We start from the raw sequence: 25,058 nt of genomic DNA on the forward strand, positions 1-25,058 counted from the left end.
TATTTTCCTCATCCTTGTATTGACTTTATGCCCAGATTAATCGTTAATGTAACCATGTCCTTCTTCCTGTGTTGGTTAATCTTAAATAACTCTATGATAAATCTGGAGTAATATGTGAAGGACCTGTGTTTTGAATTAGAATGAATACAGTGTTAAAATTGCAATGCCATGTAATTACTTTTCAAAATAAGAGATTTTCCTGTTGTGATTAGTTATCAGTCTATTTCATAGCTGAGATCAATCTGGAATCTGAAAATGTATCCTTTTGCCATGTTTTATGCAAGCTCTACAATGTTCTATGTGCCATATGTTTTTCTCTTAGAAGTGTTTTTGTTTCTTCCAGAATATAATCAGAGTTTTATGCTCAATATTAACAGAAATCATCGAGGATTTAAGCGAATAATTCAGACCAAAGGAATTAAATTTGAAATATTTCATAAGGGGTAAGGACAGCAATGGTAATGTAATCTGCATAACAGTCTAAGCGTACCTGGTTTTACTATGATGATGCCGAGGTGTAATAAAATAATTTTCTGCATAATTTGTGCTTGGGAATGGAGCAGGAAGAGTTTCTTTTGAAATATTTTTTCCTATTTGTTACGTATATTTTTACAATATTTGGCAATTATCGTAACAGTGTAACGTTGCTAACTCACCAATGTTTATTTTAAAATAAGACTCCTCTAATCTAGAGTTCCAAAACTGGGTTCCGGTAGATACATCCAGGGGTTCCATGATAGGCCAGAATGATATATAAAATTAGAAAAATGCTGTTAATCTGTTTATCCAATGGGTGGCTCAGTAGTTAGCATTGCTGCCTCACGGCGCCTAGGATCCAGGTTCAATCCCGGCCCCAGGTCACTGTCCGTGTGGTGTTTGCGCACACTCCCTGTGTCTGCATGGGTCACACCCCCAGAACCCAAAGGTGTGTAGGTGGATTGGCCCCGCTAAATTGCCCCTTTTTAAAAAAATATTTTTACTCTCTTCCTTTTTCACATTTTCTCCCAAATTTACACCCACCAACAATAAACAATAATCAGTAACAAATATGTCAATCCCCATATCAATAACAACGATCCCATTCTCCCACCAAACCCTAAACATTAGCCTGCATGTTCACACAAACAAATGACAAAAAGGAATTAGGGATCACCCATAGTTGCCATTAACACACACAGCCCCCCCTCCCCCCCCCCAAGCCTCCCACCCACACGCCCCAACTAATGTTCGAAGTTATCCAGTTCTTGAAATTGCATAATGAATAATGTCCATGAATTGTAGAACCCCTCCATCCTTCCCCTCAGTTCAAACTTAACCTTCTCAAGAGTCAAGAATTCCAACAAGTCCCCCCGCCACGCCAGGGCACAGGGTGGAGAGGTTGCTCTCTATCCCATCAGGATCTGCCTTCGGGCGATCCACGCGGTGAAGGCTACAACATCTGCCTCCGCACCCGTTTCCAACCCTGGCTGGTCTGACACCCAGAATATGGCCGCCCGGGTCCAGTTTCATGTGCACCACTTTAGAAATTACCCTAAAAACTTCCTTCCAGTAATCCTCTAGCTTTGGACAGGACCAAAATATATGAACGTGATTAGCAGGCCCCGGAGTGCCTGCGAATCGGCCCCCAAGCAGCTAACTCAGCATCGGCGTTTAAGCATTGGCTGGCGTGCTTTGAGGGATACCTCCGAACGGCTCCCGGCAGACCAACAGAAGACCAGAAGGTGCAGGTCCTACATTCCAGGGTGAGTCCCGAAATCTACTCGCTTATCGAGGACGCGGAAGATTTCCCAGCGGCGATCACCTTGCTGAAAGAGACCTACATTCGGCCCGACAACCAGGTCTATGCACGCCATCAGCTCGCGACGAGACGACAAATCCCCGGGGTATCGCTAGACGAATTCTACAATGCTCTACTGATCCTGGGAAGAAACTGCAACTGCCCGGCAGTAACGGCGAATGAGCACACGGAGCTCCTGATCAGAGACGCGTATGTAGCAGGTTAGGCATCATCGCAAATTCGCCAGAGACTTTTAGAAAAAGACTCTCTCGGACTCACAGAGGCACGGGCCCTTGCGGCCTCCCTCGACGTGGCCTCCCAAAACGCCCGCGCCTACGCCCCCGACCGCGCTACAGCCCCCGACCGCGCTACAGCCCCTTGGGCTCCGTGGACCCCCGCCGCGATTGACCCCCCGGCACCCCCCACCCCCCCGCAAGCGTGCGCGGCCAGAATCCCAGACCACCCGGCGGGGCCCCGCTGCTATTTTTGCGGGCAGCCGAAACACCCCCGCCAGCGCTGCCCGGCCCGCTTGGCCACCTGTAAAAGCTGCGGCAAAAAGGGGCACTACGCAGCGGTGTGCCAGTCCTGGGGGGTCGCCGCTATCTCCGGGGATGAAACGGGACCACGGACTCACCCCCCCCCCCTCAAGCGACCCATGTGCGGCCGACGGGTACCGCCATTTTGGACCCCGGACGCCACGAGGGGGGACGGGCGCCGCCATCTTGTTACCCGCGGGCCGCGTGCGATCCATGGGAGCGGCCATTTTGTCCACCCCTGGCCGCGTGCGACCCATGGGAGCGGCCATTTTATCCACCCCAGACAGCGTGCGATCCATGGACGCCGCCATCTTGGCTGACAGGCAAGGACCCCAGCGTGGACGGCTCCACGCTGCCTGAAGACAATGACCAGATGCAGCAACCACGTTTGGCATTGGTGACCCTGGACCAGTTGCAGCCCCGGACGCTCCAGACAGCAACAACGAAGGTGCTGGTGAACGGGCACGAGACGCCGTGTTTGATCGACTCTGGGAGCACGGAGAGTTTTATTCATCTGGACACGGTAAGACGCTGTTCCCTTGTAATTCGCCCAAGCACCCAAAAAATGTTCCTGGCGGCAGGGTCCCACTCCGTTGCAATCAAAGGGTTCTGCATCTCAAACCTAACGGTGCAGGGGAGAGAGTTCAAAAATTACCGGCTGTATGTCCTCCCCCACCTCTGCGCTCCCACGCTCCTGGGGTTGGATTTCCAATGCAACCTCCAGAGCTTAACATTCAAATTTGGCAGCCCTATACCCCCACTGACTATCTGCGGCCTCGCGACCCTCAAGGTTGAACCGCCTTCCTTGTTTGTGAGCCTCACCCCGGATTGCAAGCCCGTCGCCATTAGGAGCAGACGATACAGCACCCAGGACCGCATGTTTATCCGGTCCGAAGTCCAGCGGCTGCTGAAGGAAGGCATAATCCAGGCCAGCAATAGTCCCTGGAGAGCCCAGGTGGTAGTTGTGAAGACCGGGGAGAAGCAGAGGATGGTCGTAAACTACAGTCAGACCATCAACAGGTACACGCAGCTAGATGCGTGTACCCTCTTCCCTGCATATCCGACATGGTCAATCGGATTGCACAGTACAAGGTCTTCTCCACCGTGGACCTTAAGTCCGCCTACCACCAGCTCCCCATGCGCCCCGGTGACCGCAAGTACACTGCCTTCGAAGCAGACGGGCGGCTATACCACTTTTTAAGGGTTCCATTCGGCGTCACGAACGGAGTCTCTGTCTTCCAACGGGAGATGGACCGAATGGTTGACCAGCACGGTTTACGGGCCACGTTCCCGTACCTCGACAACGTCACCATCTGCGGCCACGACCAGCAGGACCACGACGCCAACCTCCGAAAATTCCGCTAGGCCGCTAACACCCTCAACCTCACCTACAACGAGGAAAAATGCGTGTTTAGCACCGACCGTCTAGCCATCCTTGGCTACGTAGTGCGTAATGGAGTGATAGGCCCCGACCCTGAATGCATGCGCCCCCTCATGGAGTTCCCTCTCCCTCACTGTGCCAAAGCCCTGAAACGCTGCCTGGGCTTCTTTTCTTATTACGCCCAGTGGGTTCCCCAATACACAGACAAGGCCCGCCCACTAATCCAGTCCACTACTTTTCCCCTGTCGACAGAGTCCCGCCAGGCCTTCAGCCGCATCAAAGTGGATATTGCAAAGGCCACGATGCGCGCCATCGACGAGTCCCACCCCTTCCAAGTCGAGAGCGACGCATCCGACGTAGTTCTGGTGGCCACTCTCAACCAAGCGGGCAGACCCGTGGCCTTTTTCACCCGGACCGTTCACGCTTCAGAAATTCGCCACTCCTCAGTAGAAAAGGAGGCCCAAGCCATAGTGGAAGCTGTGCGACATTGGAGGCATTACCTGGCCGGTAGGAGATTTGCTCTCCTCAGTGACCAACGGTCGGTAGCCTTCATGTTCGATAATGCACAGCGGGGCAAGATAAAAAAACGACTAGATCCTGTGGTGGAGGATCAAACTCTCCACCTACAATTATGAGATCTTGTACCGTCCCGGAAAGCTGAACGAGCCGTCCGATGCCCTATCTCGCGGCACATGTGCCAACGCGCAAGTGGACCGTCTCCAAGCCCTCCACGAGGACCACTGCCACCCGGGGGTCACTCATTTCTACCACTTCATAAAGGCCCGCAACCTCCCGTACTCCGTCGAGGAGGTCCGAACAGTCACCAGGAACTGCCAAATCTGCAGAGCGCAAACCGCATTTTTTCAGGCCAGATAGAGCGCACCTGATAACGGCTTCCCGTCCCTTTGAACGCCTCAGTTTGGATTTCAAAGGCCCCCTTCCCTCCACCGATCGCAAGACGTACTTTCTTAACGTCGTTGACGAATACTCCCGTTTCCCCTTCGCCATCCCCAGCCCCGACATGACCGCGGCCACGGTTATTAAAGCCCTCTGCACCATCCTTACCTTGTTCGGTTTCCCCGCCTACATCCATAGCGATACGGGGTCCTCCTTCATGAGTGACGAACTGCGTCAATTCCTGCTCAGCAAGGGCATAGTCTCGAGCTGGATGACCAGCTACAACCCCCGGGGGAACGGGCAGGTAGAGAGGGAGAACGGAATGGTCTGGAAGACCGTCCTACTGGCCCTACGGTCTAGGAGTCTCCCAACTTCCCGCTGGCAGGAAGTCCTCCCGGATGCCCTTCACTCTATCCGGTCCCTGCTGTGCACCACCACTAACCAAACGCCTCACGAGTGCCTCCTTGTCTTCCCTAGGAAGTCTGCCTCTGGAACGTCACTTCCGACCTGGCTGGCAGCCCCGGGATCCATCCTGCTCCGGAAACATGTGCGGGCGCACAAATCAGACCCGCGCAAACCCGCCGTACGCCTACGTGGTGTACCCAGACGGCCGACAGGACACGGTCTCTCTGCGGGACCTGGCGCCCGCCGGAGCGCCCCACACCCCCCCAACACCAATCACCACCCCTTCACACCCGCCGGTGCACCCCACAGCCACCCCCTTCCCGAGGGGATCGGTCCTCCTCCCAGGCCCGCCCAGGAGTAAGCAAACAGGGATGGACAGCGCGATGCTCCCAGAGTCGACCGGACCCGAGCCAGCACCACCACCACCTGGGCTGAGACGATCGGAAAGGGCGACCAGGGCACCCTCTCGGCTCATCGAATCGGTTTAAGATGTAAATAATTCAGTGGCCCAGTAAAAGCGGCATTGTTGTACATAGTTAATGGTTAAGGCACCATACCGACCCTGTAAACCCCTACCACCATACCATCCACCACCCCGCCGGGTTCCTTTTTAACAAGGGGTGAATGTGGTGGTATGTATTAGGGGTAATACGGTACACCATGATGCCGAGGGGCTATTGGTGGACAGATACTGGGTCCTAATTGGATCTGCCGCCTACTGGGCTCCACCCAGAAAGGCGGGGTATAATAACCCAGTTTCTCCCAGCAGCGGCATTCTGTAACTGAGCTGCTGGGGAACAAGTCTGCTCAATAAAGCCTCGATTGAGTTCTCTACGTCTTGCCTCATGTGTTATCGATGGTGCCACAGGGGATTTGGATTGTATGTGTGGGGGGGGGGGGGTTGTGTGTGTTTGTGGGGGGGGGAGGGTGTGGGGGGGTTGTGTGTGTGTATGTGTGTGTGGGGGGGGGTTGTGTGTGTGTATGTGTGTGTGGGGGGGGTTGTGTGTGTGTGTGGAGGGGGGTTGTGTGTGTGTGGGGGGGGGTGTCGGTGTGTGTGGGGGGTGTCGGTGTGTGTGGGGGGGGCTGTGTGTGTGGGGGGGGCTGTGTGTGTGGGGGGGCTGTGTGTGTGGGGGGGGCTGTGTGTGTGGGGGGGCTGTGTGTGTGGGGGGGTTGTGTGTGTGTGGGGGGATTGTGTGTGTGTGGGGGGATTGTGTGTGTGTGGGGGGATTGTGTGTGTGTGGGGGGATTGTGTGTGTGGGGGGGGATTGTGTGTGTGGGGGGATTGTGTGTGTGTGGGGGGATTGTGTGTGTGGGGGGGGATTGTGTGTGTGGGGGGGGATTGTGTGTTTGTGGGGGGGGGGGAGGGTGTGGGGGGGTTGTGTGTGTGTATGTGTGTGTGGGGGGGGTTGTGTGTGTGTATGTGTGTGTGGGGGGGGTTGTGTGTGTGTGTGGAGGGGGGTTGTGTGTGTGTGGGGGGGGGGGTGTCGGTGTGTGGGGGGGGTGTCGGTGTGTGTGGGGGGGCTGTGTGTGTGGGGGGGCTGTGTGTGTGGGGGGGCTGTGTGTGTGTGGGGGGGCTGTGTGTGTGTGGGGGGGTTGTGTGTGTGTGGGGGGATTGTGTGTGTGTGGGGGGATTGTGTGTGTGTGGGGGGATTGTGTGTGTGTGGGGGGATTGTGTGTGTGGGGGGGGATTGTGTGTGTGGGGGGGGATTGTGTGTGTGTGGGGGGATTGTGTGTGTGTGGGGGGATTGTGTGTGTGGGGGGGGATTGTGTGTGTGTGGGGGGATTGTGTGTGTGTGGGGGGATTGTGTGTGTGTGGGGGGATTGTGTGTGTGTGGGGGGATTGTGTGTGTGTGGGGGGATTGTGTGTGTGTGGGGGGATTGTGTGTGTGGGGGGATTGTGTGTGTGTGGGGGGATTGTGTGTGTGTGGGGGGATTGTGTGTGTGTGGGGGGATTGTGTGTGTGTGGGGGGATTGTGTGTGTGTGGGGGGATTGTGTGTGTGTGGGGGGATTGTGTGTGTGTGGGGGGATTGTGTGTGTGTGGGGGGATTGTGTGTGTGTGGGGGGATTGTGTGTGTGTGGGGGGATTGTGTGTGTGTGGGGGGATTGTGTGTGTGTGGGGGGATTGTGTGTGTGTGGGGGGATTGTGTGTGTGTGGGGGGATTGTGTGTGTGTGGGGGGATTGTGTGTGTGTGGGGGGATTGTGTGTGTGTGGGGGGATTGTGTGTGTGTGGGGGGATTGTGTGTGTGTGGGGGGATTGTGTGTGTGTGGGGGGATTGTGTGTGTGGGGGGGGATTGTGTGTGTGGGGGGGGATTGTGTGTGTGGGGGGGGATTGTGTGTGTGTGTGGGGGGATTGTGTGTGTGTGTGGGGGGATTGTGTGTGTGTGTGGGGGGGGATTGTGTGTGTGTGTGGGGGGATTGTGTGTGTGTGTGGGGGGATTGTGTGTGTGTGTGGGGGGATTGTGTGTGTGTGTGGGGGGATTGTGTGTGTGTGTGTGGGGGGATTGTGTGTGTGTGTGGGGGGATTGTGTGTGTGTGGGGGATTGTGTGTGTGTGGGATTGTGTGTGTGGGGGGGATTGTGTGTGTGTGGGGGGGGTTGTGTGTGTGTGGGGGGGGTTGTGTGTGTGTGGGGGGGTTGTGTGTGTGTGGGGGGGTTGTGTGTGTGGGGGGGGTTGTGTGTGTGGGGCGGGGTTTGTGTGTGGGGGGGTTGTGTGTTTGTGTGGAGGGTGTGTGTGTGTGGGGTGTATGTGAGGGGGGATGTGTGTGTGTGTGTGTGTGTGTGTGTGGGGGGGGGGGTGATGTGTGTGGGGGGGTGATGTGTGTGTGGGGGTGATGTGTGTGTGTGGAGGGTGTGTGTGTGTGGAGGGTGTGTGTGTGTGTGGAGGGGGGTGTGTGTGTGTGGAGGGTGTGTGTGTGGATGGTGTGTGTGTGGGGGGGGATGTGTGTGTGTGGGGGGGATGTGTGTGTGTGGAGGGTGTGTGTGTGTGGAGGGGTGTGTGTGTGTGTGGAGGTTGTGTGTGTGTGTGGAGGAGGTGTGTGTGTGGAGGGTGTGAGGGTGTTTGTGTGTAGGGTGTGTGTGTGTGGAGGGTGTGTGTGTGTGGGGGGGCTGTGTGTGGGGGTGGGTGTATGTGTATGTGTGGGGGATGTGTGGAGGGTGTGTGTGTGTGTGTGGAGGGTGTGTGTGTGTGTGGAGGGTGTGTGTGAGTGTGGAGGGTGTGTGAGTGTGGAGGGTGTGTGAGTGTGGAGGGTGTGTGAGTGTGGAGGGTGTGTGAGTGTGTGGAGGAGGTTGTATGTGTGTGGAGGAGGTGTGTGTGTGGAGGAGGTGTGTGTGTGGAGGAGGTGTGTGTGTGGAGGGGGTGTGTGTATGTGGAGGGTGTGTGTGTGTGTGGAGGGTGTGTGTGTGTGTGTGGAGGGTGTGTGTGTGTGTGTGGAGGGTGTGTGTGTGTGTGTGGAGGGGGTGTGTGTGTGTGTGTGGAGGGTGTGTGTGTGTGTGTGGAGGGTGTGTGTGTGTGTGTGTGGAGGGTGTGTGTGTGTGTGTGTGGAGGGTGTGTGTGTGTGGGGGGGGGAATGTGTGTGGGGGGGGATGTGTGTGTGTGTGGGGGGGGATGTGTGTGTGGAGGAGGTGTGTGTGTGTGTGTGTGTGGAGGGGGGGTATCTGTGTGTGTGTGGAGGGTGTGTGGGTGTGTGTGGGGGGGGGGACAATAAGGATGTATGATTTAGGTACTTTGTTGCATAAGAGGACTTTTTAATTATAATAAATGTTTCCGTATAAGAAATTTTGTATGTTCATATCTGTTGCACAAAATCAATCTTTTGTGGTTTAATTCTTCAACGTAATAAGCATGTTCCGTCAGAATTCTTGGAGGTCAAAAGAGTTTTGTGGGAGGAAATTTCGGGAAGCCCTGCTCTAATAAATGGCTCTTTCCTCCAAAGAGATTAGGAGCCTAGACGGTGTACACATCTTTTGCCACACCTTCCAGTTTCTCCATGGCACACACCACTCTCAACAGAAAATGCACTGGAGAATTACGCCAAGGTGGCTATTGCCAGTCCTGTATTGTAGTTAATCACTAGGAAAGCATCCTGGGATGAGTGGCGTTTCTGTGCGTGTGTATTTCTCCCTATCATATGAAGATATAACTAATGTCTCATGGTAAGTTCAGATCAGATATTGACTATAAGCAACATTGCAACTGTAACCCTGTGATCTATCATACTGTTATGGACAGGTTTGAAGTGAACAGAAACCCATGTCCTACTGTTTGTAATTAGTGTGGTTTTTTAAAAGGAAGATGCGTCTGTGTGTTTCTTAACCCCCAGTGTGTGCATGGTCAATTTAAATGACAGCAGCAAGTTTTGGGGGGTTTAAATAAAGATTATGTATTCATGCATTCACTGTGAAAGTTCACTGCCACTGATGCACATACATATGAGAGAGAATAGTGCATATTTACAATTTGTAAACAAAATAATAGTTCATAGTTTGGCTCATCGTGAGAAAAACAGATGTGGGCCCATTGAAGGGAGCATTTTCGCTCAGGGTAATTTAGGTGGGTTCAATAGCTGGAGTAGTATATCACCATTACTGCAAAAACCCTTGAAGAGATGAATGTTCAGCTGGGCACAGAGTGAGTGATCTGTAGTTTTCTTGCAGGGAGGTCGTGGGATTTGTAAAAGGAACAGGCTGCAGGTTTTTAAAAAGGCAATGATCTTACTGCCTTTGGCTGCTGCTGATGTCCTTGTGTAGACTAACTAGCTGCTCTCTCTGGTTCTGGGGATAATAAATGTGTTATCTGCAGCTGGTTTCAGTCACTAGGTGGCAAGATTCAGTGCCTCCCATTGTCTACATAATGGAGTGGAACCAGGGTGATTGACATACAATGGGAATATAACAGGTTATCAATCAAGATGCCTACTATGATTAGCTCACTGAAAGACCTGAATTAATACTCCAATCTCAAGGCTCCAACACATATGGCAGCCATTGTTTTTTTTTATATCTTTGCCACTGAACTGGGAAGGATAGTCCCTTTGCACCTGGGAAATCCATTAGCATCTGAGAACTTCCCAGAAGCATTTTCAACCATGGATTAATCCTCTGTGCACTAATTGCACTGACCTCTGGCAGCCGTACATGTTAGTATCCATTTTCAAAGTAAAGCGAAATTCCAGAAAATGCACAAAGTTAAGATTATGCCTTCATTGGGCATGATATATACTCAATACAGTGCCATGATCTAAACTCCAATGAAGCAGATCCAACCTACACAACCTCCCCTCATAAGAAAATTCCTTCATACCCAGGATCAGCCTAGTTAACTTTCTCTGGACGGCCTCCAATGCCAGTATATCTTTCCTTCGATAAGGAGACCAAAACTGTTCACAGTATTCCAGGTCATTCATGCATTTTGTAAATAATTGTGCCCCAGCACTGTTCCTTGTGGCACTCCACTAGTTGCAGATTCCCATTCTGAAAATGCCCCTCTTATTCCAACTCTGTCTTTTGTTTGCCAATCCTCTCACCATGACAATATATTACCCCAATGCTCTTATCTTATTAAGTAACTGTTTGTGTGGGTCCTGATCGAACATTTTTTGGAAATCATAATATATTACATCTACTGCTTCCCCTTTATCTATGTTGCTCGCTTTAGATTGTAATGTTGTAATGCTCTAATCTTGTACTTGTATTACTCAGCCACTGTTGTACAGTTATGTATTTTTAGTACGTTACTATAGGGCAGTGAAACACTTGTGTTGCAAGATTATTTCTGTTAGACATAATGTAATTGCTTTGATTTATTTCAGTGGATTTTTAAGGAGTGACAAACCAGTGGGAACTGCACAGTTAAAACTAGACAAATTAGAAACCGAATGCGAGGTCAGAGAAATTGTTGAGGTAAGGTTATGTTTTAAAGTAAGCAATACTTGAAACCATTACAAGGATCCCTTGCATCAGTACTTTAAAAGTTCTGTTAAATATCGTTCACTCAAAATAATATTTTTAACATTTTTTTTCTTTTGTGTTGAGCGTGAGACCTTTCACTTCTGAATTACTCAGAGCTGCGCCATTCTAGTATTTAGCTGCTATGCACACTTCTACTAGTTGCAGTAAGTGTGACCTTCCCACAATTTTAGGTGGGGTGGGCAAATTTCAGGTCAGCCCTTCCTGCCTTTGCCCAAGTTGAGACCCTGAAGTGGCCAATTATTGGCCACGTAAAGGCTGCTTCCTTAGATGCTTTGTCAATGACCTTCCCTCCATCATGAGGTCAGCAGTGCGAATGTTCACTGTACAATGTTCAGCATAATTCATAACAGCTCAGATACTGAAGCAATCCATGCCTTCATGTAGCTAGTGACAGCGAAACAAACATGTTGACCTTTAACCTGGTGTTGTAAGACTTTTTACTGATCTCACCCCAGTCCAGCGCCGGCATCTCCACTTCATGTAGCAAGACCAGGCTTGAGCTGATATGTGGCGAGTAACATTTACCCAACACAAGTGCCAGCCAATCACCATCTCTAACAAGAGAGAATGTAACTATCCTTGACATTCAATGGTATTACCATCACCGAATATCCCACTATCAACATCCTGGGGGTTACCATTGATCAGAAACTGAATTGGACCAGTTGTATGAATGCTGTGACTGAAAGAACAAGTTAGAGAATTCTGTGGCAAGTAACTCAACCTCTTGACTTCCCAAAGCTTGTCTACCATCTACAAGGCCTAAATAAGGAGTGTGATGGAATATTGTTCACTTGTCTGGATGAGTGCAGCTCCAACAATACTCAAGAAGCTTTTATTTTATAACAAACAATTTTATTGAGGTATTTTGGGCATATCGAAAAAGTGACATTGTACAGTACAAAAATAGAAGTCAAGACACAAATTAAACATAGTGCAACCCACGGCTCTGTTCACGCAAGGACCTGCCTCAATATCCCCCTACTCTATCCTAGCCACCCCCCCTCCCCCGCTGACGCTTACTCCTCTGCAAAGAAGTCAATAAATGGCTGCCACCTTCGGGCGAACCCTAGTAGCGAACCTCTCAAGGCGAACTTGACTCTCTCTAGGCCAAGAAAACTCGCCATGTCCGATAGCCATACCTCAGCCCTCGGGGGCTTTGAGTCCCTCCATGCTAACAGTACTCATCGCCGGGCTACCAGGGAAGCAAAGGCCAGAACGTTGGCCTCTCTCTCTTCCTGGACTCCCAGGTCCTCCGAAACCCCAAAGATTGCCACCTCAGGACTCATTACCACCCAAGTTTTCAATACCTGGAACATGACATCTACGAATCCCTGCCAATACCCCCTGAGTTTAGGGCACGACCAGAACATGTGTACATGGTTAGCCAGCCCACCGGCGCATCAAGCACACTTGTCCTCCAGCCCGAAGAATCTGCTCATCCGGGCCACCGTCATGTGGGCCCGGTGCACGACCTTAAACTGGATCAGGCTGAGCCTGGCGCATGTTGCGGTCCTGTTTACTCTGCTCAAGGCTTCTGCCCAGATACCTTCCCCCCCCCCGAGCTCCGCCTCCCACTTAAGCTTCAGGTCCTCGGTCTGCGTAACCTCAGCTCCCATCTCCCATTAGTTCCTTGTAGACATCTGAAACTCTACCCTCTCCCACCTCTCCCCTAGAAACTACCCTGTCCTGCCTCCCCTTCGGCGGGAGACGTCGGAAGGACGGCACCAGTCTGCATTAAAAATCTCGCACCTGTAAGTACCTAAAGTCGTTCCCTCTCGCCAGCCCAAACCTCTCCTCCAGCGCCCTCATGCTCGGAAAGCTCCCTTCCAGAAACAGATCCCCTATCCTCACAATCCCCGCCCTCCTCCACAGTCGATACCCCCCATCCATGTTCCCTGAAGCAAATCGGTGGTTGCCGCAGATTGGGGTCCACACCGATGCTCTTACCTCCCCTACATGCCTCCTCCACTGGCCCCAGATCCGAAGAGCCGCCACCACTATCGGGCTGATGGAGTACCGTGCCGGTGAAAGTGGCAGAGGCACCGTGACCAGGGCTGCTAAGCTAGTGCCCCTGTACGAAACAGCCTCCATCCGCTCCCAAACCGACCCCGCACCCACCATCCATTTCCTTATCACAGCTATGTTGGCCGCCCAGTAATAGCTGCTGAAATTCGGCAACGCCAGCCCCCCTTCTCCTCTGTTCCTTTCAAGCATCATCCTCTTCACCCGCGGGGAGTTCCCTGTCCATACAAATCCCAGAATTTAATACTTAAGAAGCTTGACACCATTCAGGACAAAATAGCTGGCCTGATTGGTACCCCATCCACCACCGACGCACAGTGGCAGTAGTGTGTACCATCTGCAAGATGAACTGCAGCAACTCACCAAGGCTCAGTCGGCAGCATCTTTTTAATTTTTTTTTAACGGGATGTGGACTTTGCCAGCTAGGCCAGCATTTGTTGCCCATCCCTAATTTCCCTTGAGAAGGCGGTGGTGAGCTGCTTGAACCACTGCAGTCCATGTGGTGTAGATACACCTACTGTGCTGTTAGGGAGAGAGTTGCAGGATTTTGACCCAACAACACTGAAGGAACGGTAATACATTTCCAAGTCAGCATGGTGAGTGACTTGGAGGTAACCTCCAGGTGGTGATGTTCCCAAGTATCTGCTGCCCATGTCCTTCTGGGTGGTAGTGGTCATGGGTTTAGAAGGCACTGCCTAAAGAGCCTTGGTGAGTTCCTGTAGTGCATCTTGTAGATGGTACACAGCTGCAACTGTGCATTGGTGGTGGAGGGAGTGAATGTGGATGGGGTGCCAATCGAACAGGCTGCTTTACCGTGAATGGTTGAGCTTCTGAGTGTTGTTGGAGCTGCACTCATCCAGGCAAGTGGAGAGTATTCCATTACACTCCTGACTTGTGCCTTGTAGGTGATGAACAGGCTCTGGGGAGTAAGGAGTTAATGGCTGCACAATTCCTATCCTTTGACCTGCTCTTGTAGCCACAGTGTTTATATGGCTAGTCTAGTTCAGTTTCTGATCAATGGTAACCGCCAGGATGTTGATCGTGAGGGATTCAGTGATGGTAATGCCATTGAATGTCCCCAAAGGGTTGTGAATCTGTGGAATTCCTTGCCCAGTGAAGCAGTTGAGGCTCCTTCATCAAATGTTTTTAAGATAAAGATAGATAGTTTTTTGAAGAATTAAGGGATTAAGGGTTATGGCGTTCGGGCCAGAAAGTGGAGCTGAGTCCACAAAGATCAGCCATGATCTCATTGAATGGTGGAGCAGGCTCGAGGGGCCAGATGGCCTACTCCTGCTCCTAGTTCTTATGTTCTTATGTTTGATTCTCTCTCCGATCTTCTAAACCTGTGACCTCTACCACCTAGAATCATAGAATTTGCAGTACAGAGGGAGGCCATTTGGCCCATCGAGTATGCACCGGCCCTTGGAAAGAGCACCCTACTTAAGCCCACACCTCCAGCCTATCCCCGTAACCCAGTAACCTCACCTAAACCTTTTGGACACTAAGGACAATTTAGTATGGCCAATCCACCTAACCTGCCTATCTCTGGACTGTGGGAGGAAACCGGAGCACCCGGAGGAAACCCACGCAGACATGGGGAGGATGTGTAGACTACACACAGATAGCGACCTAAGCCGGGAATCAAACCCAGGTTCCTGCCGCTGTGAAGCAACAGTGCTCGAATACCACCACGGCACATGTGAAATTTGAATTCAATAAAAATCTGGAATTGGGCGACACGGTAGTAAAGTGGTTAGCATTGTCGCTTCACAGCTCCAGGGTCGCAGGTTCGATTCCCGGCTTGGGTCACTGTCTGTGCGGAGTCTGCACATCCTCCCCGTGTCTGCGTGGCTTTCCTCCGGGAGCTCTGGTTTCCTCCCACAGTCCAAAGATGTGCAGGTTAGGTGGATTGGTCATGCTAAATTACCCTTGATGTCCAAAGGGATTGGGTGCGGTTGCTGGGTTACAGATATGGGGCGGAGTTGTGGGCTTAAGTGGGGTGCTCTTTCCAGGGGCCGGTGTAGGCTCGATGGGCCGAATGGCCTCCTTCTGCACTGTGAATTCTATGTTCTAAAAGGACAAAGACAGCAGATGATGGGAACGTCACTTGGAAGTTCCTCTCTAAGCCACACACCACCTGACTTGGAACTATACCGCCGTATCTTCTCTGTTCCTGGATGAAAATCATGGATCTCCCTCCCTAACAGCACAGTGGGTGTTCCTGCTGCACCACATAGAATGCAGCAATTCACAAAGGCCGCTCATCACCACCTTCTCAAGGGCAATTAGGGATGGACAATAAATGCTGGTCCAGCCAGCGATGTCCACATCCTGAGAAATAAATGTTTTTAAATGATCACCTGTTGTATGTAAATTGATTTTTCCGTTTGAGTAGAATTTATATTTTAAATTATTTTTAAATATTGCAAAGATGCTTTGAGTTTTGTAGATTTTTCAAGGATTGATTGAAACACATATTTGTTTTCCTTACTTTAGATTTTTGAAGGCAGAAAATCTACCGGTGGTCGATTAGAACTGAAAGTTCAGATCAGAGAGCCTCTCAATGGACAAGATCTGCAAATTAACACCGAGAAATGGCTGGTCCTTGATTCGGCCACTAGGTGAGAACATGTGCAGATAATCTTCCTCTGAATGATTGGAGTTGCGTATTTTAAATGAAACTGGTCATGGATCCGGTCTATGGAATTTTTCTCTCCCCAATTTACATTTTGGGTAATTTGTTAATCATTGAGGGAAAGCTGCATTAAAGGAGCAGTTTATACACTACTACCAGGAAATGCAGGAAGTATTCACCGGCCTAGCCGCATCTGCGCAGAGAGAAAGTTAACATTTCAGTTTTATGACCTTTCATCAGAACTCTGAAAGCTCATTGGCTGAAATATTAACTTTTTCTCTCTTCATGGATGCTGCCAGACCTGCTGAGTATTTCCAGTATTTTATATTTCATTTCTGATTTACAGCACAAGCAGTATTTTGCTTTTAGCTTACACACTGAGTTGTTTTCTCTTTACAAAAGTTATAACCATTTTAAGAATTAGTGGGAATGGGCGAGAGTAACTGGAATTTATCACTTCCAAAAACTACTTAAGGATTTTAATTACTTGACCGTTACATTTGTCTAGGGCACAGGACTAAAGTAACCACTTCAACTTCTTCAGGTATGTTATTTGTTTTTGATTTTCCACTCAGTGCCTTAGCCCAGAACCACAGCTGAGGTTCAAAGTCTTAACAGGTTGAGGGATCGAACATATGCACCTCACTGCTCAGTTGCAACAGTATGTCACAGGTCTTCTCACCTTTCCACAGAAGACAAACTCCTCATTCCAGGAGTCACCTCGTGAACTTTCTCAGAATGGTTTCCACTGTTTTGCCTCAAGAAAGTTGACTAAAACTATACACCGGAGTCTAGGTGTGGTCTTACCAATGCTCTGTACAGCTGTAGCAAAAGCTCCCTACTTTTGCACTTCATTCCCTTGGCAGTACATTTTTAAAAATAAATTTAGAGTCCCACTTCATTTTTTCCAATTAAGGGGCAAATTTAGCGTGGCCAATCCACCTATCCTGCACATCTTTGGGTTGTGGGGATGAGACCCACGCAGACAAGGGGAGAATGTGCAAACTCCACATGGACAGTGACCCGGGACTGGGATCAAACCCGGGTCCTTAGCGCCGTGAGGTAGCATTGCTAGCTGCTGCCTCATCGTGCCGCCGATTCCCCTTTTTACAAAAGACCAACATTCAATTTGCATTCGTAATTACTTGATGTACCTGCATGCTGGACTTTGTTATTCATGTGCAAGCACACCCAGGCCCTTCTGTACCACAGCATTCTGAAATTGCTCTGTATATACATAATATTCTGCTTGTATTCTTTCTGCCAAATTGACAAGCTCACATTTTCCCACATTAACAGGTCGAACATCCCTTATCCGAAAACCAAAAAATTCCAAAATCTGCTCTTTTTTCGAGCGCTGACATGACGTCATGAATGGGAAATCGCACAAGGCTCCCGGGCGATGCGCAGTTCCCAGCCCGCGCCGCACATGCACAGTTCCCAGCGCACAAGCACAGTATATTCCAAAACCCGATACACACTCAGCCCCAAGCATTTCGGATAAGGGATTTTCAACCTGTACTTCATCTGCCAGATTTCTGCCCACTTAACCAATCTATATCCCTTTGAAGGCCCTATGTATCCTCTCATCAATTTGCTTTCTCACCTATCTTTGTATATTGTGAGTAAATTTGGCTATAATACAGTTAGGTCCTTTCTCCAAGTCATTAATGTGAACTATGAATACTTGAGGTCCCAGTGCTTATGAAGCACTCCACTAATTACAGTTTGGCATTTGAAAATGACCCATGTATCCTCACTTGTTTCCTGGTAATTAATGAGTCCACTATCCATGCTAAAAAAAGATCACTGATGAGCTCTTATATGGTAACTTTATATGGCACCTTATCAAATGCCTTTTGGAAATCCAGATACACGTTTGCTGGTTCCCTTTTAACTGCCCTGTTTGTTACATTCTCAAAGAACTCGTAATTTATCAAACACAATTTCCCTTTCACAAAACCATGTTTACTCTGCCTGATTGTATTATGCCTTTCTAAATATCCTGCTAACATTTTTTGACAAGGTGCCGCCTAAACGATTGATCCAAAAGGTGAGATTGAAGGGAGTTGGGGATAGAATATTAGATTGAGGATTGGCTGGCTGACAGAAAGCAAAGCTTTGGGTTAAATGGGTCCTTCTCTGGCTGGCAAACTGTAACGAATGGGGGTTGCAGAGTTCAGTCCTCGGACCTCAACTGTTTACAATCTATATGAATGATCTGCAAGCAGGGACAGAGTGTAACATAGCAAACTTTGCAGATAATACTAAAATAGGTGGGAAAGCAGGCAGCGAAGATGCGACACAGATATTACAGGATATAGATAGGCTAGGAGATTGGGTCAATCTACCTCCTTTCTTGAACAGAAGTGCATTTTTCCAATCTGCTGGGATTTCCAAAATCTAAGGAATAATGTAAGATTACAACAAATGCATCCACTATCTTCCTTGGTCCAGATATAGTTTGTTTAGGGAGCTCTGTTTAACTTTGGGAAGATTTGGCTGGGGTGTAGCAGCTTGTGACATATCCTGTTATTTAAATTATATTCTGCATTGTTGAGCTCAAATATTTTCTGGTAACAATGCAGAGAGAGGAACAGGGCTTCTCGGGCCTTAGTGAATGGCATGACCAATAGTCTACCTCTTGAACTAATGGGATTGAATAGAGATACCGACCAACTTGAAAAGGAAAGTGATTTCGAGTGGATGAGTTCGACATATCGGTTACAGTAAGGGAAATAAAAGGGAAAGAATGATTACGTTATTGCATTAAGGGAGGGGGGTGCGGGAAATAGAAAAAGTTATTTTTATACATGACATTTTTAAATTCTCCAAGAACAATTTACAATTTGAAAGAATGAGAATCCACGGCATGCGTTGTTCAGTTTTGGACGAGAAAAGTTGATTGGCATTATTAGTGAATAGCGTATTGTTTTAAAAAACACTTAAGACTGTTAATTATCAGCCTTAATTCACTGTAGCGCGTTTAATATGTGATTAATGTGCAAATTCAGCACGTCCTTAAAAGTAACAGGAGGCCAAAGGCAGTTTGTAATATTTGCGAATTGAATAGTGGAATGGAAAATCAACCAGCAAGTTCTGGTGATTTGCAACTCATGGTGTATTACTTAATCACCTGAACCTGCTGGTCGATTTGCATGCTTAGGGAGAGGTGGTGGCCTCGTGGTAATGTCACTGAACTAGTAATCCAGAGGCCCAGGCTAATGCTGAGGGGACATGGGTTCAAAACCCATTATGACAGCAAGTGGAATTTAAATTAAATTAATAAATTTTGGATATAAAGCTGGTCTCAGTAATGATGACTGACACTATCATCGATCGTTGTTAAAAAAACCTGTCTGGTTAATTCATGTCTTTTCACAAAGGAAATCTGCCATGCTTGTCTGGTCTGGCTACATGTGACTCCAGACCCAGAGCAATGTGGTTTACTCTTAACTGCCCTTTGAAATGGCTTAGAAGCGACTCATTTCAAGGGCAAATTAGGGATGGTAACAAATGCTGGCCTTGCCAACGATGCCCACAACTCAATGTCAAATGCACATGTTCACAAGTTGATCATATTCACTTTTGATCTAATACATGTTTCCTGAAAGCTACAAGTTAAGAGAAGAATTCAAAGACAAAAAGGAGAAGGCTGGGGTGGCACGGTGGTGCAGTGGTTTGCACTGCTGCTTCACAGCGCTGAGGACATGGAGTTTGCACATTCTCCCCGTGTCTGCGTGGGTCTCACCCCCACAACCCAAAGATGTGCAGAGTAGGTGGATTGGCCAGACTAAATTGCCCCTTAATTGGAAAAAAAGAATTGGGTACTCTAATTTTTTTTTTTTAGAAAGGGGAAGGCTTTTTGTTGATTAATGTTTTAGGTAAAAAATCTTTGAAGACAGCAAGGTTGTGACCTGTAGAACTTGAAGGCTATTGGAGGTCTTTAACAAAAAGCATGTTTTAAGGGAAGGTTGCTATTTGATCCCATCACTGATTTTATGTCCCAAGGCCATGTTTCAAAGTTTTGTCTCATCTGAATTTCTAACACTTCCACTTTGCATGTTGCCTAAATCTGAAATATGGTTCAAAGACTTGTCACAACTATCATCAAAAAAATCAATCTAACACTTAAAAACAACCTCCGTACTGAGCTTGGATTAATTATGGAGGACATTGTGGCGAGCCTGATTTTGTTTGCCCACTATCCACCAGAGATAGATATATAGTGATCAGGAGTAAATGTAAATAATCTTTATTGTCACAAATAGGCTTACATTAACACTGCAATGAAGTTACTGTGAAAAGCCCCTAGTCGCCACATTCCGGCGCCTGTTCGGGTACACAGAGGGAGAATTCAGAATTCTCAGCTGGTACAGGAATTGAACCCGCGCTGCTGGCCTTGTTCTGCATCACAAACCAGCTTTCTAGCCCACTGAGCTAGATCAAAGAATTTATTACTCAGTCCTTGCATATGAAATCCAATAATACTCTGGCCAATTGTCGCCCCTCTGCATCATTCCTGACTGAACTCAATTAACTCAAGATGGACTGGAAATCAGTTCTGGGACTCTATGGTCTTTGTAGTTCAGAAGATTTTACATGTCAGCCATTAGAACAGTTCTCTTTCTTGAAGCCAATAAGTCTTAAGAATGTCCACCTTGTCAGATATTTTCAATCTTCTTTTATCCTATAGGTTAGCATTGAAAGCCTGACTTTTGAAACCAAACCCAAAAATAAGAGTCCATTGATTGCTTGGAACATTTGCTGTATTGTTATGCTAGATGGTGACCATAAAATAAACACACAAATTTTGGCAGGCACACTGGTCACAATGTTTTGCAGCATTATATGTAACAGAAAATGAAAGACAAAACTGATCTAACAATCAAGCAGCAATGCATTAATTTCTCCTTTTTTTGTAGGTCAAATGATATAATCTATGCACCTCTTTCGTGACTGCTTCAGTAAAGAACAGAATCTATGAGAGTGAATTGCTGCTATTGGGAATGCTATATACATACAAAGCCAAAGATGTGAAATAGTGTATTTAAAGCTCTTATGTCTTTATTGCAAATTGGCACATTCAAAACTACTTTGCTCTGCCCTGTTTCTTTAAAGGTAATGTAGATAAACCCATAATTACAAAACAATGTATTATAAATAAACTTGCTATATTATAACTCAATAAAGACTCTCATGATCTTATCAGTTACATAGGCTTGTTGTATTTTAATACTTAGATTTGGAAAGCTTCATAGATCAAGAGGCTGAACGTTTTACATATCATTTAGAAGTGGTCTGTTTTGAGATGTAAACTGTGCTCAAAAAATCAAATGCTGATAGGAAGCAGAGAGCATAGGATTCTGACAACATGAAAGCCTTTGACAAGGTCCCACATGGGAGACTTATAAAGAAGGCCAGTGCACATGGGATACAGAGTAACTTGATAAGGTGGATTCAAAATTGGCTTAGCTGTAGAAGACAGAGGGTGATGAATGACAGACGGCTGCTTTAGTGACTGGAAGCCAGTGTCCAGTGGCACACCACAGGGATTTGTGATGTGTCCCCTATTGATTGTTATTAAATAAACAACATAATGACTGTGGCAGGCAGGATTAGTAAGTTTGCGGATGACACAAAGATTGGCCGGGTGGTTAACGGTAAGGTTGAGTGTCTTGCGTTACAGGAAGATATAGACGGGATGGTCAAATGGGCAGAAAAGTGGCAGATGGAATTTAACCCTGAAAAGTGTGAGGTGATACACTTTGAAAGGAGTAATGTGACAAGTAAGTATTCAATGAAATGGCCTGACACTGGGAAGTTCCGAGGAACAAAGGGACCGTAGACCTCTGAAGGCAGAAGGGCAGGTTCATAGGGTGGTGAAAAAGGCTTATGGATACTTGCCTTTATCAGGCATAGATTACAAAAACAGAGATCATGTTGGAGTTGTATAGAACTTTGGTGAGGCCATGGCTGGAGCACTGTGTGAAAGTCACATAATAGGAAGGATGTGATTGCACTGGAAGGGGTGCAGAGGCGATTCACCAGGATGTTGCCTGGGATGGAACATTTAAGTTATGAAGAGAGGTTGGATAGACTTGGGTTGACATTGCTGGCGCAGAGAAGACTGAGGGGCAACCTGATTGAGGTGTACAAGATTACGAGGGGCGTGGCTAGGGAGTAGCTGTTTCCCTTAGTTGAAGGGTCAGTTACGAGGGACACAAGTTCACGGTGAGGGACAGGAGTTTAAGGGGGCTTTGAGGGAAAACGGTTTTTACCCAAGAGGGTGGTGACGGTGTAGCAGAGGCAGGTTGCCTCACATCCTTTAAAAAGTACCTGGAAGAGCACTTGGCACGTCATTACATTCAAGGCGATGGGCCAAGTGCTGGCAAATGGGATAAGGTAGGCAGGCCAGGGGCGGGATTCTCCGACCCCCCGCCGGGTCGGAGAATCGCCGGGGGCTGGCGTGAATCCCGCCCCCGCGGTTGCCGAATTCTCCGGCACCGGATATTTGGCGGGGGCGGGAATCGCGCCACGCCGGTTGGCGGGCCACCCCCGGCGATTCTCCGGCCTGCGATGGGCCGAAGTCCCGCCGCTGTCAACCCACGCCAGCCGGCGTGGATTGAACCACCTTTGGGACGGCGGCGCGGATGGGCTCCGGGGTCCTGGGGGGGGCGCGGGGCGATCTGGCCCCAGGGGGTGCCCCCACGGTGGCCTGGCCCGCGATCGGGGCCCACCGATCCGCGGGCGGGCCTGTGCCATGGGGGCACTCTTTTCCTTCCACCTTCGCCATGGTCTCCACCATGGCGGAGGTGGAAGAGACCCCCTCCACTGCGCATGCGCGGGGATGCCGTGAGCGGCCGCTGACGCTCCCGCGCATGCGCCGCCCGGCAAAGTCAGTTTCGCGCCAGCTGGCAGGGCACCAAAGGCCTTTCCCGCCAGCCGGCGGCGTGGGCCTAGCCCCTCAAGGTAAGGGCTCGGCCGCTCAAGATGCAGAGACTTCCGCACCTTTGGGGCGGCGCAATGCCGGACTGATTCGCACCGTTTTTGGCGCCAGTCGGCGGACATCGCGCCGATATCGGAGAATCCCGCCCCAGGTGTTTTTCATGTGTCGGTGCAGACTTGATGGGCCGAAGGGCCTCTTTTGCACTATTATTCTGTGAAAGCTCCTACACCCGAAGCCAAAATATCTATTTTTGTGATCTATAATGGGTAGATATACAAAAAACCTTGTTTGCACAATCAATTTTCTCAGATTGTCGGTTTCCATTAGCTGTTGTTACCTATAGTTTGCTATACAAAGGTAAAACAAAAATGTCACCAATTAGTGAAAGTTCAAAATTGCTGCTAATTATCTAAAACAAAATAAAGAAAACATCACAACTGTAGATAGTTTAGTGCTAAATGGTACACGTGTGTAGTTATATAGCAACTCTCAATGTATGACTGCTAAATTTCCTGATGACAGAGGTAGGTAGGAGAATCAGTTGTGAAGAGGACATAAGGAGCGCAAACGGAAATGGAAATAAATGGGCAAAAGATTGAATGAATACATTTTGAAAAACGCATCAAAAGCCTGCTCCAGTGCATCCTGTATTTGTGGTTCAAATTATCTCAAACTACCTATTCTTCATTAATAGCCTTTCTTGCCCTATTTAAAGTTCTCATGTCTCTGAGTTGGCTATAGCTTAAAGGACCCACTTTAGAAACTTGGGAACATGTGCTCTTAGCTGATAGTTCAGTGCAATACTACGGGAATATTGTTGTGTCGGAGGCGTCATGGATGAGATGTTTCTCTCATTTCTTTGCTGTGTGTTAATTAGGTATTTCATTTCCCTGTGTGACACTTCAAAAATACTTTATTCGCTATAATGTATTTGGGACATCCTACTGTTGTGAAAGAAGCGATATATGTGCATTCTTTTTGATTAAAAACTTCTGCTGAATTTAGCTTAATTGATGCACATTTGATGCACATTCACTTTTTCCAAATCGGAATTCATAGTATTTTTCTTTTGTGGGGTGGGTATTGCTGGCAAGGTCAACATTTGCTGCCTGTCCTCAATTGCCTTAGAAGGTGACAGTGAGGCGCCCGTTTTGAACTGCTGCAGTTCATCTGGTGTGGTTTTTTTGCACTGTTGTTAGCAAGTTAGACCATAAGACATAGGAGCGGAAGTAAGGCCATTCGGCCCATCGAGACCACTCCACCATTCAATCATGACTGATTTCAACTCCATTTACCCGCTCTCTCTCCATAGCCCTTAATTCCTCGAGGAAATCAAGAATTTATCAACTTCTGTCTTAAAGACACTCAACGTCCCGGCCTCCACCGCCCTCTGTGGCAATGAATTCCACAGACCCACCACTCTCTGGCTGAAGAAATTTCTCCTCATCTCTGTTCTAAAGTGACTCCCTTTTATTCTAAGGCTGTGCCCCCGGGTCCTAGTCTCCCCTGCTAATGGAAACAACTTCCCTACATCCACCCTATCTAAGCCATTCATTATCTTGTAAGTTTCTATTAGATCTCCCCTCAACCTCCTAAACTCCAATGAATATAATCCCAGGATCCTCAGACGTTCATCGTATGTTAGGCCTACCATTCCTGGGATCATCCGTGTGAATCTCCGCTGGACCCGCTCCAGTGCCAGTATGTCCTTCCTGAGGTGTGGGGCCCAAAATTGCTCACAGTATTCTAAATGGGGCCTAACTAATGCTTTATAAAGCTTCAGAAGTACATCCCTGCTTTTATATTCCAAGCCTCTTGAGATGAATGACAACATTGCATTTGCTTTCTTAATTACGGACTCAACCTGCAAGTTTACCTTTAGAGAATCCTGAACTAGGACTCCCAAGTCCCTTTGCACTTCAGCATTATGAATTTTGTCACCATTTAGAAAATAGTCCATGCCTCTATTCTTTTTTTCCAAAGTGCAAGACCTCGCACTTGTCCACGTTGAATTTCATCAGCCATTTCTTGGACCACTCTCCTAAACGGTCTAAATCTTTCTGCAGCCTCCCCACCTCCTCCATACTACCTGCCCCTCCAGCTATCTTTGTATCATCGGCAAACTTAGCCAGAATGCCCCCAGTCCCGTCATCTAGATCGTTAATATATAAAGAGAACAGCTGTGGCCCCAACACTGAACCCTGCGGGACACCACTCGTCACCGGTTGCTATTCCGAAAAAGAACCTTTTATCCCAACTCTCTGCCTTCTGCCTGACAGCCAATTGTCAATCCATGTTAGTACCCTGCCTCGAATACCATGGGCCCTTATTTTACTCCGCAGTCTCCCGTGAGGCACCTTATCAAAGGTCTTTTGGAAGTCAAGATAGATAACATCCATTGGCTCTCCTTGGTCTAACCTATTTGTTATCTCTTCAAAGAACTCTAACAGGTTTGTCAGGCACGACCTCCCCTTACTAAATCCA

General features: G+C 48.4%; 1 protein-coding gene across 1 annotated transcript in view; it reads left to right on the top strand.

The window, feature by feature from the left end:
- The window catches only part of cc2d1b (coiled-coil and C2 domain containing 1B), a 153,682-nt gene extending 132,842 nt beyond the window's left edge, over window positions 1-20,840 (top strand). Inside the window, exons 21-25 of the mRNA XM_072510886.1 lie at window positions 344-443; window positions 10,806-10,896; window positions 15,487-15,611; window positions 16,134-16,169; window positions 20,551-20,840. Of these exons, the coding sequence (XP_072366987.1) occupies window positions 344-443; window positions 10,806-10,896; window positions 15,487-15,611; window positions 16,134-16,146 (329 nt within the window). The 3' untranslated portion in view covers window positions 16,147-16,169; window positions 20,551-20,840. The remainder of the gene's footprint in view (window positions 1-343; window positions 444-10,805; window positions 10,897-15,486; window positions 15,612-16,133; window positions 16,170-20,550) is intronic.
- The last annotated feature ends 4,218 nt before the right edge of the window (window positions 20,841-25,058 follow it).

This window comes from Scyliorhinus torazame, chromosome 7 (genome assembly GCF_047496885.1).
Source record: "Scyliorhinus torazame isolate Kashiwa2021f chromosome 7, sScyTor2.1, whole genome shotgun sequence".
Taxonomy (NCBI): domain Eukaryota; kingdom Metazoa; phylum Chordata; class Chondrichthyes; order Carcharhiniformes; family Scyliorhinidae; genus Scyliorhinus; species Scyliorhinus torazame.